This window comes from Coregonus clupeaformis, chromosome 3 (genome assembly GCF_020615455.1).
Source record: "Coregonus clupeaformis isolate EN_2021a chromosome 3, ASM2061545v1, whole genome shotgun sequence".
In the NCBI taxonomy this organism is placed as follows: Eukaryota; Metazoa; Chordata; class Actinopteri; order Salmoniformes; family Salmonidae; genus Coregonus; species Coregonus clupeaformis.
Window position 1 is genome coordinate 45,831,905 of NC_059194.1, and position 18,200 is coordinate 45,850,104.

The 18,200-nt window shown below is 47.1% G+C and overlaps 1 protein-coding gene across 8 annotated transcripts in view; it reads right to left on the reverse strand.

The window, feature by feature from the left end:
* The window catches only part of fat1a (FAT atypical cadherin 1a), a 92,977-nt gene that overhangs the window by 19,595 nt on the left and 55,182 nt on the right, over positions 1 to 18,200 (reverse strand). For all 8 annotated transcript variants that reach the window (XR_005996267.2, XR_005996266.2, XM_041855734.2 and 5 more), the window contains 6 exons: positions 13,394 to 13,669; positions 12,364 to 12,574; positions 6,373 to 10,446; positions 5,258 to 5,454; positions 4,648 to 4,801; positions 1,884 to 2,117 (listed from right to left, as the gene is read on the reverse strand). Coding sequence is in view for 6 of the 8 variants with exons in the window: in XM_041855734.2 (XP_041711668.2) it covers positions 1,884 to 2,117; positions 4,648 to 4,801; positions 5,258 to 5,454; positions 6,373 to 10,446; positions 12,364 to 12,574; positions 13,394 to 13,669 (5,146 nt within the window). In the remaining 2 variants the exon portion in view is untranslated. The remainder of the gene's footprint in view (positions 1 to 1,883; positions 2,118 to 4,647; positions 4,802 to 5,257; positions 5,455 to 6,372; positions 10,447 to 12,363; positions 12,575 to 13,393; positions 13,670 to 18,200) is intronic.

The following is an 18,200-nucleotide window of genomic DNA, read 5'->3' on the forward strand; positions in this document are numbered from 1 at the left end:
GATAGCACAACTTGTGCAGGGAACCGGCAGTGCTTCAAATGTGTCAACATTTGAAGCAAAGAGATACTCTGAGTCTCAAATATTTATGGTCCTGCCCGACTAGTGAATGATTCCTCTATCTATTCGACAATAGAGGTCTGACACGCACGCAAGTGCACACAACAGACAATGGAGTTATGCATACTGATGAATCAGTCCAATGGCAGCTGGCTGAGTGAGTGAGGACTGCGTGACCTGGACTGTGGCAAAATTGGTATTTTGTCTCATTTTTACATTTACATTTTAGTCATTTAGCAGACGCTCTTATCCAGAGCGACTTACAGTTAGTGAGTGCATACATTTTCATACTGGTCCCCCGTGGGAATTGAACCCACAACCCTGGCGTTGCAAACGCCATGCTCTACCAACTGAGCTACACGGGTCTCGTCAGAGTTGTCATAGATGGCCTTGACTGTGATAAAGATACAAACTAGAACTCTACAGATCTGTGTGTGTGATACCAACACGTATGAAGGGAATGCAAATCCAATCTCTTCTCTCTCTCTCTCTCTCTCTCTCTCTCTCTCTCTCTCTCGCTCTCTCTACTCAATACAGCTCCAAATGATCTGAAATGTGCCTCCGGCTAAAATTGGGGGAGGGAGGGGAGGAGGGAGGGGAGAACCTAATTTCCCCTCTCCTCCTTTCAGATATCCTTTATGTTCGCACGGAGGTAGGGCGGACTTTAGGAATTCCGTGCTAGTGCGCCAACCCTGGGGGAAGAGCTGTCGAAAAAGCAGGCCCCCTTTAGCGCTTCGACTTTCTGAGCGAACAAACGAGCGTCCCCGTTCTTACATCCCTTTCAATCCGTCAAACTGTTAGTTTACCTGAAGGACTGAGAGAGAGCGAGGAAGGGAGGAGGGGGGTGAGAAAGGGAGAGAGAGAGAGCTTCTCTTCATCCGTACCTAGGCTTTTGAAGGGAACAGGCTGACACGCTCCCCTAGTCTAGAACACGTTGCCCTGTGAGAGGAGAACCTATCTAGTCAAATTGGTAGTACCGCTAAAAGCACAAATCATGTCCCATTTTAGGGGAGTTTGGTAATATTACACCTCTTGAGTTTAAATATGGCCGCCACACTGACGCTTTCAACTGTCCTCTATTTGAGGGAGTTTTGGGGAGCAAATGTTTTCATTTCAAAGTGGCTGCTCCTACTTAGGTGGGTTTCCTGAAAGATGAAGACAATATATGCCAGGTAGTAGATGCTTTTATCCAAAGCGACTAACAGTAGTGCATGCATATATTTTCGTATGGGTGGCCCCAGCGGGAATTGAACCCATGATCCTGAAGTTGTAAGCGCCATTCTCTACCGGACCACAAACACAAAAACACAAAAGTCATAGAAGACTATGAAGGGAAGGTGTGGGTTGTGACTTACCCACCGGCAAATGGCAAATAGAAAATGGCCATTAGGCCTTTACAGAATCGAGTGCTCGAGGAGAATAGAATTTCATCCATGAAATTCTATTTCTCCCTATCATTGTTTTGCAATATAAGAGTCTGGTGTAAAACAGAGTGGGGATTCCTGTGATACTGTGGAGTCGGCATTGCAGGGGAAAAGCAATGCAGCTTTATTTCTCAGCAGAAAGATGAATTATTAAGTGACTTGCCTGCTCACAAACAAAGATGACGTGGTTCAAATTCAACTAAGTTTACTGACTGATAACATCGAGCGCCATAGTGTCAATCAGACATGGGCACAGTCAATAGTAAGAAGAAACGCACTGTGCATGTGCACAACGTAGAAAACACCAGGTGTAGATCAGAGAGCTTAGCATTGCCTGGTGGAAGACTGGTCAAATAAGAACAACAAACAAATACTCATTTGTAAATAAACAAACAAACGTACCGGTGTCGAGGTCGGTGGCGAGCAGCCGCGCCACGAAGGTGCCGACCTCCGTGTTCTCGAAGACGGTGATGGCGTAGGGGTCGGAGGTGAACTGTGGCGCGTTGTCGTTCACGTCCTCCACGGCCAGGTGCACGGCCGCCTCGCAGTAGCGCCCGCCGCCGTCTAGTGCCCGCACCGTCAGACGGTACTCGTCCTGCTCCTCGCGGTCCAGGGGCTGCTGGGTCTTCAGTTCACCTGGGAAATGGAACAGGGAGAAAGAATGTGTCAATCAATGGGGCAGGCAAACACACACACACACACGTCAATCACACACACTCGTTAAAAGTGATGATACACACACACACACACACACACACACAGGCTTGTTAAAAGCTCTTGCAATCCACACCCACTTTTACACGGTATGGCGCTTGCGAGTTGCACTCTTTAAAAAAAGGTCATGTTTTACAAGGAGAGATAGTGTTAGAACTGCATCCTCCACCTACCCCATGCCCCTCCCAAGAAAGCATCAAAATGAAACGCAAGTAAAGCTAAATGGTCTCTGAGCCATTTAGTTCGGTGTAGAGTGCCCCTAGACCAGGGGTGTCAAACATAAGCCGATTTAATGCAGCCCACGGCTGGTTTGAGTTAAAAAAAACTAAATCGATACTGTGTACAAATGATAATGGACCTACATTTATAAAGTCTCTTCAGAGAATTCACTCTGTCCATCTTGTTAACTATCACCAAAACAAAGGTTAAGGTTGGGGGAAGCTGATCTGTAAATATTTTATTTATTTTTATTTCACCTTTATTTAACCAGGTAAGCCAGTTGAGAACAAGTTCTCATTTACAACTGCGACCTGGCCAAGATAAAGCGAAGCAGTGCGATAAAAACAACAACACAGAGTTACATATGGGGTAAAACAAAACAAAGTCAAAAATACAACAAAATATATATACAGTGTGTGCAAATGTAGCAAGTTATGGAGGTAAGGCAATAAATAGGCTATAGTGCAAAATAATTACAATTAGTATTAACACTGGAATGCTAGATGTGCAAGAGATGATGTGCAAATAGAGATACTGGGGTGCAAATGAGCAAAATAAATAACAATATAGGGATGAGGTAGTTGGGCGGGCTAAATTCAGATGGGCTGTGTTAGCTGTGTTAGTTCCGAAAACTTTTACAAACTTGTCGTGCTCATGTCCACACACCTCTATTTTTAACTTGGGATTAGCCACTTCAGTGCTTTCAGAAGTAACACTCTTCTCACAGATCACTGAGTCAGACGTGTGTGTGTGTGTGTGTGTGTGTGTGTGTGTGTGCCTGTGTGTGTGTTATAAGACCTCATATCCTCTTGTATGCCACAAACCCCTTCCCCTGATCCAAGCGTCCAACCCTCATCCAAACAACTAATGGTTTTCAGAAGAGGATGGAGAGAAATAAATCAATAATTGACAGAGAGGAAGCGAGGGAGGGGGGGCGAGGGAAAACGCAGGAGGACAGGAGTAGTTGGCAGCTAAGAGCAGCTAGGAGGTGTCCTGGGATATGGCGCACGCCAACATTACCAGGGCCTCGCTGGACTCACATGTGCTCCCACACATGCAAACAAACTGCCGAAACTAACGAAACCTCTTAGCGTTCCTCGCATGCAATAATCCTCCTTCTCTGCACAGAAAAAGGACCCCCTCTCGATACTCTGACTAAATCCACTCCGCAACAGTAGCTCTCCTTCTCCTCCTTTGGGCCAAACTAAAAGAACACTATTTTTCTCTCTGCTCGTCGCTGGCTCATAACGAGGTATCAAAGTACGTCTGAACTTGATCCACAATAAAGGGGCTGTTGTTGTGTTGTACAAGTACGGGGCTGCTCTCTCGGTCTCTAGCTTACTCTACACTGCTGCTGTCTTGTTTCTTCATAACCCTCTCTCTCCCTTCAGAAATAAACCAATGTACCATTTATTTTTTTAGTGTGGGGGTTAATGGGAGCTAACTGGTATTGTGTTTTCTAGAGTCTGACTCATGTCATTCAATTTTGTCTCCGCTTTCTGCAGAGGAGACTCGAAACCTTCAGGCGAGAACGATGTCGCTTGTATGTTAGATGAAACTCGGGTTCTTAGCGTCATGGCTCGCTACCCCTCCGGGGAAATGTTCTGGGGCAAATTACATGAAAATAATAATCAAAAGGAGGCGACGTAAACAAAATCCACCTTGCCACTAGACACACACACACACACACACACACACACACACCATGGGCTGGATGGATTATAATTCAATCAGAAAGTGTGCAGTGTGCATGACTGGCGTTCACACTGGGGGTTATTACTGTGTCTGTTTGTGATGTTACAGAGCGAGGCAAAAGACAGGGTTCGGGAGTTTAGTTTTGTTAGGGTCAAACATCAAATCATGGCATTGTAAAACTGGTGTGTGTGTTTGTGTGTGTGTGTGTGTGCGTTTGTGTGTATGTATGTATGTGTGGGTTAGTGTCGCACGTCATGCTGCCATCACGCACCCATGCACATTTGATAGTCATAATAGTCAGAATAACCTTGGACATGCCATGAATCGAAACTGGATGAATCCGAGTGCAGTGCAGCCATTTGAAATGACTTGAATCGACTCTACACTGTGGCAGACATGGTCCTGTGGTTTTTTTATTTTGATTAGCTGTATGGTAGCATGGGAAGACTAGTCAACACATTGAGTGTGTTGAGGTGTAACACAGACAGACAGAGAAGCAGACAGACAGACCAACACACACACACACACACACACACACCTGTGTCGGGGTCGATGGTGAAGAGCTCGGCTCCCGGTCCCTGGAGCTCGTAGGAGATGTGGGCGTTGGAGCGGATGTCTGCGTCCGTGGCCGAGACCTGCAGGATGAGCCTGCCGGCTGGGAAGTCCTCGGGGACCCTCTCTGTGTAGAGGGACTGGCGGAGCGGAGAGAGGGAGAGGGGAGAGAGAGAAAGGGAGGAAGAGAGAGTGTGTGGGCGTGAAGAGGGAAGAAGAGGGGGAAAGATGTCAGAAGGGAGAAAAAAGATTGATGGAGAAAAGTAGGCGCGGACAGAGAGAAGTAAAAAGTTAGAATATGCAAGAATAAGCATAATGGAGAGGGGTAGAAAGAAAATACATTACAATCACAGCAGCACCATCATTGTAAGCACTTAAACCACAATACAAATCAGCAATGGAAATACATCAGCTGGTAAAAAAAAGCCCTTGATGTAAGAAAATTACCCCTTAATTTCCGCTTGCCTTTCTTTGACGACAAACCTTTCCAAACCTCTTATTTTCCTCCCTCCTTTCTCTCAGGTACTTGTCATGCATAGCGTGTACCCCCACACGCCGATAACATGACATTTTTTAGCGGGCTGCCTTCTCTTTACCTTCTCGCAAACAGGGCTGTTGTCGTTGGCGTCCAGGACTTTGACCTCGACCACGGCCTTGGTGGCAAAGGTGCCGTCGGTGGCGGTGATATTTAGGAGGTAGTTGTCACGCTCCTCGCGGTCCAGTGGCTTCCTGACAGAAACTTTCCACTCGTTCTGGAGGTGCTCGATCGCAAACTGTCCTAGAGGGTCGCCTCCTGTATGGGGAGAGAGTTCATGAGGAGCGAGTCATTGCGGAGAGTCAATGGGGAGAGTGGCATTCAAACGAATGAACAATGTGCCACAATACGGCCCCTGCCTCTGATTTCGAGAGGGCTAGTGGTTTTGTTTGTGTGTGTGTGTGTGTGTGTGTGTGTGTGTGTGTATCTCAAGGGTGTGTGTTCGTCTGTTAGTGGACTGTACTGAATCATACATCAATGAGCCTTTCCATTAGGGTTAGTCTTGGAATCAGAGAAGATCTTTTCCTGTGAGTGTAGTGAAGCTTAAAGAGGAACTGCATCCATGTCTACCAGTTATCACTTCCTATTTCAAAAGCTGTCCGCTGGTCAGAGTCGTGCTCAGCCCCGGGCTCTTTATAGTGCCTGAGCAAATCTACCTCAAGTAACGTTTATATTATTCATTTATCATAACAACTTCAAATTGCAAACCCACATTCATGAAGTAAGTATGTTCGGTACACAGGAAACCATAATTTTTGTGTAGTAGGAAATGTGCATCCAAGCTAATATGAGAGCTAATTCCTAAAATCTCTGGTTATTAAATGTGGCATAGTCATTCACATCTGCTAATTAGCACCATAGGAAGTGCATTTCCCCCGTCAATGTCAAAGTGTTATCGAGATCATTAAACGTTTCCGTCTTTTTATTCTTCTTCTGATGACCTACATATTTGCCTTGTGCTTTCGCAAATTAGTCAATTCAAATGATTTACAGATAAAGAATGTGCGATATATGTTCAGAAAGCAGATATGATCTTCATATTTAAGCGGGTGTAAATGTCTAATCCTCTTTTGAGCGGTGTTCATTAAAGCTGTTAATTAACACAAACGGGGAAGGCTATAAGGCCATGAGCTGTGAGAAGAGCAATTACTAGTATTGTTAGAGATAAAAACCCACCTGTGATAAAGTAGTTGACTTGTTTGTTGATCTCCTCCGTGTCGGCGTCTGTCGTGCTCAGGATGGCAATGACTCCACTGGGCGGAAGGTCGTCTTCGCTCACCGTACCCTTGTAAATCTCGGCGGTGAAGCGCGGTGGGTTATCGTTGACGTCGGCCACGGTAACCTCCACAGTGGCGCTGGTCACCAGCTGCACCTTGTCCCCGCGGTCGGTGGCCAGCACAGCAATGGTGTGCTTGCTAGTCTTCTCACGGTCGAGTTCTTTCAATGTCGTCACCCAGCCTGTCTCACTGTTAACGGCGAACAGCTCCGAGATCTCAGCCGAGGTTTGTTTAGGGTCCAGGCTGTAGATGACTTGACCGTTGGTGCCCGAGTCCTGGTCGGTGGCTTTGACCTGGATAACCGGCGTGCCATCCGGAAGGTTCTCCACCACCACCGCCTCATACGGGTCAGCCTCAAACACAGGCTTGTTGTCGTTGAGGTCCTTGACCTGGATGTTGATGTCGACAGACGCCACCGTTTCGTAGCCCTCCTGTTGGCTCTGTGCTTGCAGCGTGAGCTGGTACCACTTGGTGGTCTCGTGGTCCATACTCTTCTCCAGCTTCAGGGTCCCGGTGTCCCGATCCACCACGAAGACCTCATCCTGGTTACTCTCCGGGGTGTTGCCCTTCACTAGGCTGTAGAACACCGGTAGTTCACTCTCCGCCTGGATGACGTCAATATCCGTGCCGATGGGCATGTCTTCGGCGATGGTGAACCGGTAGTGTGGCTCCGCGAACTTGGGGACCGGTACCTCAGGGGCCACTATCCTGATGTAAACGCGGACGACGGATTGCTTGGAAGGACTCCCAGCATCCTTTGCCCTAACGTAGAACGCGTAGAGGTCGTTTTCGAGTCCGATGAGGCTCTCTTTGGTGACAATGACTCCACTGAAGGGGTGGATTTCGAAGTTCTCCTCCACGTTTTCCACATCGGCTTCGATGGTGTAAGCGATGTCGGCATTGCTACCCTCATCCATGTCTGATGCAGCGATTTTCACCACGGTGGTTCCCCTGGGGACATCCGATGCTACATTGGCATTGTACTCCACTGCCCTGAATTGTGGGGCGTTGTCATTGATATCTGTCAAAATCACATTAATAATGCAGAAGCCTACTTTTCCGCCACCGTCCTTTGCCATGAGCGATATTGGGATGACCTTCTCAATGGCGTTCTCGCGGTCTAGGATCTCCAGGGTGAAAATCTCCCCATTTTCATTGACTGAGAACTTGTCCTTGGCAAAATCGTTGACGATGTGGTAAGTTAGGCGCCCGTATGTGCCAGGGTCTTCGTCTGTGGCTTTGGCCTCAGCAACTAACGTGCCAACCGGCGAGTTCTCAGTGAGTTCAACCACATAGTCGACCTGGGGGAAAGTGGGGTTGTGGAAGTTGGCACCATTGACTGTGACTTTGACCATGGCAGAGCTCCTGAATACACCGTCTGACACGGACACGTTGAGGTTGTACAGTGGCTCCATCTGTAGTTTACGGTGGTTGGAGATGATGATGGCCCCAGTGTTTTTATCCATGGCAAAGTTCTGGTCCTTATTGCCAGACAGGATGGAGAACTCAAGCCTGCCGGCGTCTGAGCTGTCGACGTCGGACGCCTGGACATGGGTGACAAAGTGACCACGGGGGGCCAATTCGCTGACCGTGGCTTTGTAAGTGCTCTCAGTGAACGCCGGAGCATTGTCATTCAGGTCAGTGACATCTACGGTCACAGTGACATCGCTGGAGAGGCCAGGCACTCCTCCATCCACAGCACGGACAGTCAGCTTGTGTTGCTGCTTTTCCTCTTGGTCGAGCATGCGAGCGGTCCAGATGATTCCTGAGTCACGGTCAATGCTGAAGTAGTCTGAGCTCTTTTCCTTGTCCTCAACTAGCTGGTAGAAGAGCACTTTGTTGTTGCCAGTGTCAGAGTCTGTGGCGGCGACTTGCAAAACTGCCGTGCCGATAAAAGAAGCTTCAGAAACACTTGCGTTGTAGGACTTTAGTTGGAAGACAGGGGGATTATCGTTGACGTCTTCCAGAATGATATCGACAAAGACATCAGAGTGGGCCCCAGTTAGTGAGTCTGTGGCTCTGACACTCAATTTATAAGCGGGGTGGGTCTCAAAATCTAGAGGTTGGATTACATGTATGACACCTGTGTTGAAATTGATGGAAAACTGACTGAAGGCATCTCCCTCAGAGATGGTGTATACTATCTTGGGGCCTTCAGAGTCGGTAGCCTGGACGTGAACTACAGGTGTATGTAACTGGATATTTTCAGGGATTTCGATGCTGTAGAATGGCTTCTCAAACACTGGCATGGCTTTGTTTACTATAGTTATGGGCACTTCCACTTCCGCGGAGAGGGCTGGTTCTCCTCCATCTTTGGCCACAACGTTGATGATGAACTCACTGTTGAGGGAGTCTTTGTCTAACTGCTTTTTGAGGGAGATTTCTCCCGAGGTGCTTATCTGGAAGTGCTCGTGGTGTTCTTTCAGGTGGTAGTGGATTTCGGCGTTTTGACCCATGTCCCTGTCCACTGCTGTCACCTGGCGGATGGCCTGTCCCTCCTCTGCGTCCATCTGGACCAAGGCTTGATAGGGCAGGTTGACAAACATGGGCTGGTAGTCGTTCACATCTTCTACAGTCACCGTCACTAGAACGTGGGCCACTTCGGAGGAAGCATCCTCCCTGGTCACCTCCACGACGATGTCGAATGTGTCCTGCGCCTCACGATCGAAAGGTATCCCCGTGGTGGAGAGCACTCCGGAAGTGCGGCTGATTTGGAACCTCTTGTCTGGGTTCAGGATGGTGTAGAAGAGGGGTTCATTGACGTGGTTCCCCACAGCGGCAATGACCGCTAATGTTTTCTTCTCAGAGGAGTTCTCTTCGACGTAGGCCTTGTAGGAGACTCTAGTGAACTTCAGGCTGCTCTCCTTGTTCTCACGGATGTTGATCTTTACCGACGCTGTGTTGGCGAACCTGCCGTCCGAGACCCTCACCCTCAGCTCGTACCTGCTTCTTAGCTGGGTGACGTTCTGGATAGTGATGATGCCTGTGTTGGGATCCATCTTGAATTTCTCCCCGATGTTCCCCTCTGAGATGGAGAAGAAGAGTTTGGAGTTTGGTCCGGAGTCGGCGTCTGATGCGTTGACTTTGATTACCTCGACACCTTTGTAAGTCGGCACGATCACTGATGTCTCGTAGAGCTCCTGGCTGAATTGCGGCGAGCAGTCGTTGATGTCGATGACTTCGACGGTGACGTTGGCGGCTGTCTCGGCGAACAGACGCGGCATTCCGAGGTCGTGGACCTGAATGGTGAAGCGGAACACACTCCTTTGTTCGTAATCCAGAGTGGTTGTCATTCTAATGGCTCCCGTACTCGAATCGATGGCAAAGTAGTTGTGGGCGAACGGCTCGACGATCTGATAGACCAGCATGGCGTTGGCATCGCGGTCAGAGTCTGAGGCGCGGATGACCAGCGGGGTGTTTTCTCTGGTCAAGACCACACTGTTGACGGGGGCCGATTCGCTAATCATGCCTGTGAACTCTGGCTGGAGGAAGATGGGGGCATTATCGTTCTCGTCCTTCAGGTGAATCAGCAGAGTGGTGTTGCTAGCAAGACCCGCCATGTTGGTTCCCTGGATGGTCAGTCTGTACTCAGGGGTAATTTCATAGTCCAAAGCCCTCGAAGTTACAACCACACCGGAGTTTGGGTTTATATCAAATGCGCCGTTAGTGTTTCCGCCTTTGATTTGGTAGAACACAGAGGACTGGCTGGTTGCTGAGATCATGGTCACAAAACTGCCGGGGAGGGACAATTCGCTGACCTCTGCAGAGAACTCCTTCTCAGTGAATCTGGGGTTGGCATTGTCCGACACGGTGACAGCGATGTGGACGGTGGCTGTGGCAGTCAGCGAGGGCGTTCCTTTATCGGATGCCTTCACAGCTAGTTCAAACTGGTTCTTGCTGCTTCGGTCCAGCTCCTTGGCCACGGTAACAGTGCCCAGCACCGAATCAATGGCAAATGAGTTTGCAACGTTTCCTGTTAAAAAAAAAAGAACACAAGAAGATGTATTAATGTGGTTGCTATGGCATTGATTTTTATTAATTAAACATTAAAGCCAGGGTGTAATTTTAGGCTTCTTGATTACCGTAAATTGAATTAACTAGAGTTGAAGTCCGTGCCCTCAAGGAAATCTAATGAGAATAATAAAAAATCCCCATAAAAATCTGTCAGTTTAAGCTATCTGTTTTGCATTGGATGCGTCTCAATCTACTGCATCGGCCGATGTTGCAATTCCGCGTCTGCGGTGAAAGGTGACAGAGCTAGAGCGGTGTTTGTCAGACCATGAGACATCCCGAAAATAGGTCTTCTCACAAAATCGTCTGTAGCCTCCAAACGGTTTGGCCTATAAAAGTATTATGACCCCTCTGTAGAAAGGTGAGACTATTACAAACATCATGTTTTGCTCTAGGATGCCCACAGGCCTCACAAGACTCGTCTGAATGTCCCCGGTAGCAGTTGAACAAATTCATGGGAAGTATATATGGAGAATGTTGAGTGCCAAAAATAAGGATTTAAATACGTTAAAAAATCTTTTTTAGAATAATCGTTTCCTCATCTTTCTTATATCTTTCAGATATAGGACAGGCACTTTAGAACAAACTTCCCTTCAATTATTTTTTTTTGGGGGGACTATCTGTTGTTCCATGTAGTGAATCTGCTATTCAATGCTTTTGCAGTAAGGCCACATTTTTTTTCTTCATAAAATTATTTGTGGGTATTTTTTTGTTCTTAACATTCAAAATGAAATACCAAAATGGTCCTTGGTATGACCTTCTTAAAACAATTCTATAGCTTAGTAGAACCGCCCCCACCCTCCGGCTTAGACAGGGCTTAGACTGTTATAGGTTAAAACTGTGTGGACATTATAGCAAAGTCAAGATGAACCACTCTGATTAGCATACTTCAGGCCCCCCTTCCCTGGTTCTGTCTAGAACGGATACAGCTTTTTTCTAAATTGACTTTTCATAGTAGGTTTAGGAGAACTTAAACAGCAGGTTAGGAGAATTAACGTACCAGGTTAGGAGAATTAGGTTAAGGTTAGGAAAGGGGTTAAGGTCAGCTAAAATGCAAAAAAATGTATCTGCTTTTGATGTCAATTTGTATCCCATCTAGACATGACCAATTTCATTCCCTCACCCCCCAAATGGCCATGGCTCTCGATAAGCATTCGTGAAGATTGCCTAATTGTGCACACTTTCCAGTTACTCTAATGAAATTAAATGCTTTTTTCCCCTCCCACACTCAAACTAATCCACAACCTATGGACATGGACACTCTGTGTTCTACACCAGTCCACCTCTGCTTTGAAAACCTGATTAATTCTCCGGCAAGATACATTTCCATTAACTTGAGTCATCTCAACTATCTGAAAAATGTACATCCTAAACAAAGAACCCAGCCAATGTCTACATGCCGGACTCTCTCCCAAAACACAGCTTATTTACAGGGAAAACAATGGTGGGAAATTCAGAGGGGGCATCGGCCGAACTCCCACGTTTGGAGATCCTCTGACAAAGTCGTCAAAGTCCTCCTACTTTGTGTGAAGTATTCCATTCATGACCGATGGTCAGTGGGCAGGGGTCCTCTGGATGCCCTGCATTTTCCCCAAGCCCCTTGCGTTGGTAGGGCTAACTGGGCTGCTATGCTGCTATGCATGCCTCTATCATGACTAGCCAGATGCTAGAGAATGCCAGTATGGCTGACATGTTAAGAATGTGGCTCCGGGGTGAAATTTCCCCTAGGTACAGATCTAGGATCAGCCTCCCCTCCTCAAATTCTAACCTTAACCATTAGTGTGGAAAATGCAAAACTGACCCAAGATCAGCATCCAGGGGCAACTTCGCCCTACTCCTAAGAATGTAGTCTAGTGCATCTGTGGAGCTGTTAGCCTACCTGACTCGATGCTGTAGATGACCTCTGCATTCTGTCCCTTGTCTTTGTCCAGGGCGGTGACCTGGAGGACTGCCGAGCCCAAGGCGGCCGACTCGAAGACGCGCCCGGAGTAGGGCGAGCCCACGAACCACGGTGCGTTGTCGTTGGTGTCCTCCACGTCCACGATGACGCGCACCAGGTTCCTCTTGACAGGGATGTCCTGGTCACGTACCTGGGGATTGGGGGAAAGTGGGACAGAAAGAGAGAGAGAAAGAGAGAGATGCAGAGAAAGGAGTAGGACAGAGAGGGGGGAGACAGAGAAAGAGAGAATGAATGAGTTGTAATACAATCTGAAGCCAACTCTTCTTTCCCCCAACAGTAACTTAATTAAAACGACAAACTCATCAAATCATTTTAAAAAAATGATTTTTCTTAATTTGCAGGGAGACAATTCCCAGTGAACCAAACAAGTAAACAATGAATGTGGGGAGGAATCACTTTGGATGGGCGCTGCATGGTTAGTTCCAAATGGCAAATACCAGCAAACAAACAAACAATTAATCAATACAGGCAGACTGCCCATCTGTTGAAATTGGAGAGTGGCTGATTGAGAGACACACACACAGTGGCTGAATAGGGGAGTGTTCTTAAAATGCTAGAACTCTCTCAATGGAGAGAGCACAGAATTAAACCTGTCTCAATATGCTATTAGACCACTTATTGAGACTAATGCATACAGTGTCTGAATAGGAGAGAGTGGTCTGAAACCTCTGTTACTCTCTCAATGGAGAAAGTGGCTCAGAATCAGACCTTTCTTAATATGCTAATAGAACACCTGTTCTGTTTCTATGGTAAAAATGATGATATAACAACGTGTTCCGATTGGCTGGGCTGAGTGGGTTTGTGCAGGGTGTTAATTGTCAGAGTACCACACCACTTTGACCTACTTTGACCAATGCTCTAGCAAGGTTTTCCAGCACACTCAGCTCAGACACCATAATAATAACAAACATTAAATAGCTAGATTATAGAAAATCCATAACATCCGTACCATGACGGTGAGAGTGTGGCGCCGCATGGTCTCATGGTCAAGCCGCTCTGCCGTGTAGAGGGCGCCGGTGCCCGGGTCCAGACGGAACTTCTTCAGGCTGAAGGGGTCGGTGCTGCTCAAGAGGGTAAAGGTCAACTTGTTCTTCTCGTCTTCGTCCGTGGCGCCGATTCGGAGCACCTCGGTCTCTGGCGGCGTATCCTCGGCCACAACCACCTCATAGCGCGACTGGGAGAACCGGGGCCGGTGGTTGTTGGTGTCGATGACACGGATCAGCACCTGGTGGGAGGAGGGGAGAGGGATGGTGGATGTCAGCGTGGTGAATATTTGAGTCCGGGTCAATCTGAGAGTAATGCATGATATTGTCTCTCAGTCATTGGTTCTCTGTCTCCACTCTTCACTCACTCTCTCTCTCTCTCCTGAGAGTGCTCTTTTCATCCTCTCTCTCCCTCCCTCTTTCTCCCTTCCTGACTCCCTCTTCCCCTCCCTACATCCCTTTACATCCATATTTCAAGTAATGAGCAGTGTTGTGTAGATACAGATCAGATCAATACATATAACTGCTAAATATACATATTTTCCCCGGATGCCACTTGGCACCGCCAACAAGGAAAACAACAAATCAATGTGGGATAACCCTAATGCATTCAGGTGAAGACACATTGAGGGAGCATTGAGGGAGTGTTAAAGAGGTGGTGATAAAGTTACAGGTGATCGCTTGATAAATGACATCAAAGTAAGCCGTCAGTTGAGAAACGTGAAATTAATTTAGAAATATATTGTAGATTCAAATGGTTCTATGTATCACACTGACAATGTGGGTTTCATAGTTCAAGGATGAAGATTGATTATGAAAAGAAAACATCTGCTAATACATTGAGGTACACTTTAATAGGAATGTAAAATACATTGACAAATATATTTATGCACACGATCTCTGATAAAAGTGCCATTGTGTATTTCCATAACACAGCATCATACTCTAAACATATATTGCAACAAATACATATATTGCTAAATATATTTTCCACACAAAGACAGATCTTTTGCCACAATACCACAGTTGGCAATGTGGAATATTCCCCCCATTTCATACAATGCATCAAATCCCTGGTCCCTAAACTGTAAAATTCCAGCAAGGCTTGTTTTATCAACATGAGCCACTCGTCTACTGGACTTCCGACAAGGGATTAGGGCGAGCCGATGGAATGGCTGTGGCGGTAGCCGCCCCGGCGGGGCTTTTCCACGGCGGAACAAAGGAAAACACAGATTAGACACCTGGATGCCAGCCACCAGGGGGCAATGCCCCACATGGGAATAACACATTCAGCTGGAACTCATATCCTGATTCCCAATATATAGGGTCAAACTGAGCCAAGCAGAGCTGAGCTATACTGGGCTGGGCTGGTTGCACATCCACCATAGTTGCTGGAACTATTTGAGCCAGCACGGTACGGTTCAAATCAAATCAAATGTTATTGGTCGCATACACATATTTAGCAGATGTTATTGCGGGTGTAGTGATATGCTTGTGTTCCTTGCTCCAACAGTGCAGTAATATCTAACAATACACACACATCTAAAATAAATATTAGGACGAGCATTGTCTGGGTTCAGGCCTATAGTACGAATCATACTCAAGAGGACAGAAATAGGCAACTCTCTCACTGCCTGAACCTCTGCTCTACTACGCCGTTGGTGCCTCGACAGCCATGAGAGCATGGAAAGCACTGCCAGCAGAGTGCAGGAGACAAATATAGCCTAATCTGACGGGTGCGATAACATTCACAATCTGTCGTGTGCTGTGAGGTTGGCAGGGCTGGCTGGGTTCACAGATGCCCATGTCAAGCAGTGGGGAGTACAGCTATTGGCTAGGTTATATACAAGTTAGGCAGTGCTTTAGCTTCAGTGCTGGCAGTTTCAAATGTTAGCGTTATGCTAACAGTCAAGAGTTGTATCAGTCTGCTAGTGGATTGAATGAAAGTTAGCTTCTGATGGATATTATTCTCAGTCCAAGTTGAATTGTATACGGTTGTGTACTGTTTATTGCAACTATACAGTTGTATCTGTAATCTAGCCCTCTCACTTTCTCTCTCATACAGTTTTGTAAGGAACTAGACGTTATCTAGATGCAGGCAAGTCCACAGATAGGGCTCAACCAGTGCCCGAGCACCTGCCCTTTTGCCCTCCTATGAAAAAGTGCCCTCGCAGCTCAGTGTAATTTAGATTGTCTTTTCATTTTTTTATTTCAAATGTAACTCATTTCTCATCAAACGAGCAAATTTCATAAGCTCTTGAATTCTCAGAAATGTCCCCCACTGCCCTGCCCCAAGAGCGCACTCGTCTGACTTGCATGTAGTGGCCGCTGGTGCCGGACAGGGAGACTTGAATACTGGTAGGAGGTTACTTTAAGAGTTGGATCTGTCATGTGTGTCTCTCACTGTTAGGGACAAAGAACGGGGCAATTCGATTGGTTGTTATTAAGAGGCAGAAGTCAGCAGCAGAACAAACTCAAATCAAGTAAAAACAAGTTGGTTTCAACAGCATAGCTAACTAGCTAGCTAGCTAGCATATTTACATCAGCATTTGCTCTGATCAGCTGATAGACACTCTTTTCCCGATGCTCTCGTCGTCTGGCATTAGCTTGCTTACAATGTGTGATGATGGCTGTTGTTTTAGAAAATAAATAGGCCAATAAATGTTGACATTTTGGCTAGAGACAGTTGGTATGTTATGAAATTTGAGTTATGAACGTTATTTTTTATTTGCACCTGCCCCCCCTAAAGGTCTGTGCATGGCCCGACCTAGATGCTTCTTGATACTGTACTCAGTATGACCCTAAAGGGGTCCCCAGTGGGGTGTGTGTGGTATTATGGATAGGACCCTCTTGGCAGCCCACCAGTCTCTCTCTCTAGTCCAGGCGCCTGGTTTCATGTCACGCCAGACGTCACACTGCCTAAGGTCCCTGGGGACTCTGCGATCCAGTTTGCACGCACACAACAAACACCCTTACCCCACCGCCGCGAGTTGAGACCTTTACACGATGCGTTCAAATCTGGACGGTCGCAGATAGCGCAGCGAATAAAAGGAGGGCCATTCACAAGCAGCTGGGCCTGATAACATAGTAAGCATAAGAAAAGAAAACACAGAGTGTCCGCTCCTATCCACCCAACCATTCACCATGTGAGTCTACATACAGCCAGGAAGAAAGAAAGGGGGAAAAAAACAGACAGTGAAAAAAACTATCATCCATCCATCTGTCTATTTTTTTAAACAGCCCATTCTGGGAGGAAAGCATATAGTCTCTTCAAGACACTTCAAAAGGGGCATTACCACCGAATCTGCATGATGCAGTGTGACCGGAGCTTGAAAAGACGGAAAAGGTTTCTCTCTCTCTCTCTCTCTCTCTCTCGATACCTTCCCGAGGGACTCGCGTCAAAGCAACGAGATTGGGACTGAGACGGCGAACGGAGTCATATGACAGATGAAGAGAAAGATATAGAAAGGGAGAGAGAGCTATTGAAAGGGAGAAAGCGGCTGAGAGGAGTGCCCGAATCACGGTGAGTAACAGCAAAAGGGAGGGAGAGATAGAAAGAATAGAGAAAGAAAGAGAGAGAGAGAGACAGACAGTGAGGGAGAGAAAGAATGAGAGAAATGATAAATACATAATCAAATATGAAGAAAGAGGGGAACGTGTAGCTCCAAGATAACTAAAACAGAGTAAGATAGAGGAGGTGAGAACTGACAGCATCTGCGTGAAAAAGAGAGACAGCAACAGTGAGAGAGAAAGAGAGGAATGAGACAGACAGAAAGAGCATGCAAGAGAAATATGGAGAGTGAAAGAGAGAGAGAGATGGAAAAAGAAAACAGATCAATGGGAGCTGAAGCAGATTGTGGACAGAACAGCCTGAAGCCCTACTGCAGGTCAGGAGGATGGCATGGGGGGCTGGCAAGGAGGCAGGGGAAAGGAATGAAAGGGGGCAGCCTGCCTGGACTGCCTGGCTGGCACCGCTCCCTGCCTATGAGCTGCCCAGGATGGAATGTTGCTCTGCCCCTGCTTCGGATCAGCTGACCTCACACACAGAGAGAGAGAGAGAGACGCCGCTTTGGAGCCAGAGGCAGACAAACAGAGAGACAGGCAGGTAGTTTGGTAGGTAGGTATAGACAAACAGACAGACAGACAGACAGGCAGACAGGCAGACAAGAAAGAGAGAGAGAGACAATAAAGACGGACAGAAAGACAGACAAACTCCCACATAACAGAACACCACACAGAAACACTCTACTTCACTATGGTGTCACTTAGCCAGTCAGAGAGCTAGGAACAGGTCAGCTAGGTAGCTGGAACAGGCATATAGCCTGGGTCCAACCACAACCGCACAACAAACAACACCGCGAGCGAGAGCCAGCCAGCAACTTCCGAGAGGGACAGAAAGGGAATATGGTGCCAGAGAAGAAAGAAAGAGAGCGAGAGAGAGAGAGAAAGTAAGGTCCGGGTAAGGCAGGCAATAATGCCCCCCTGCCAGGTGGCAGGTTTTTGGGTCCGGGACATTGGCACGGTCCAACCTGTAGCTACATACTTCTCAAAATAGGGTTCAAACAGAACACGGCCAACAGAGGTCCAGTGATTCTTGTTTAGGCTTTATTCTCCCTCAACACAATAAAGAATAACAATGATCTGTGCATGGAGGGACCGAGAGGGAGGGAGAACCTTGAATTTGGAAGGGAATAGAGAGGGAGAGAGAAAGAGAAAGGGAATTGAAAGTGGGAAAGAGAGAGAGATGGATAGATTGATAGAAACAGAGCGAGA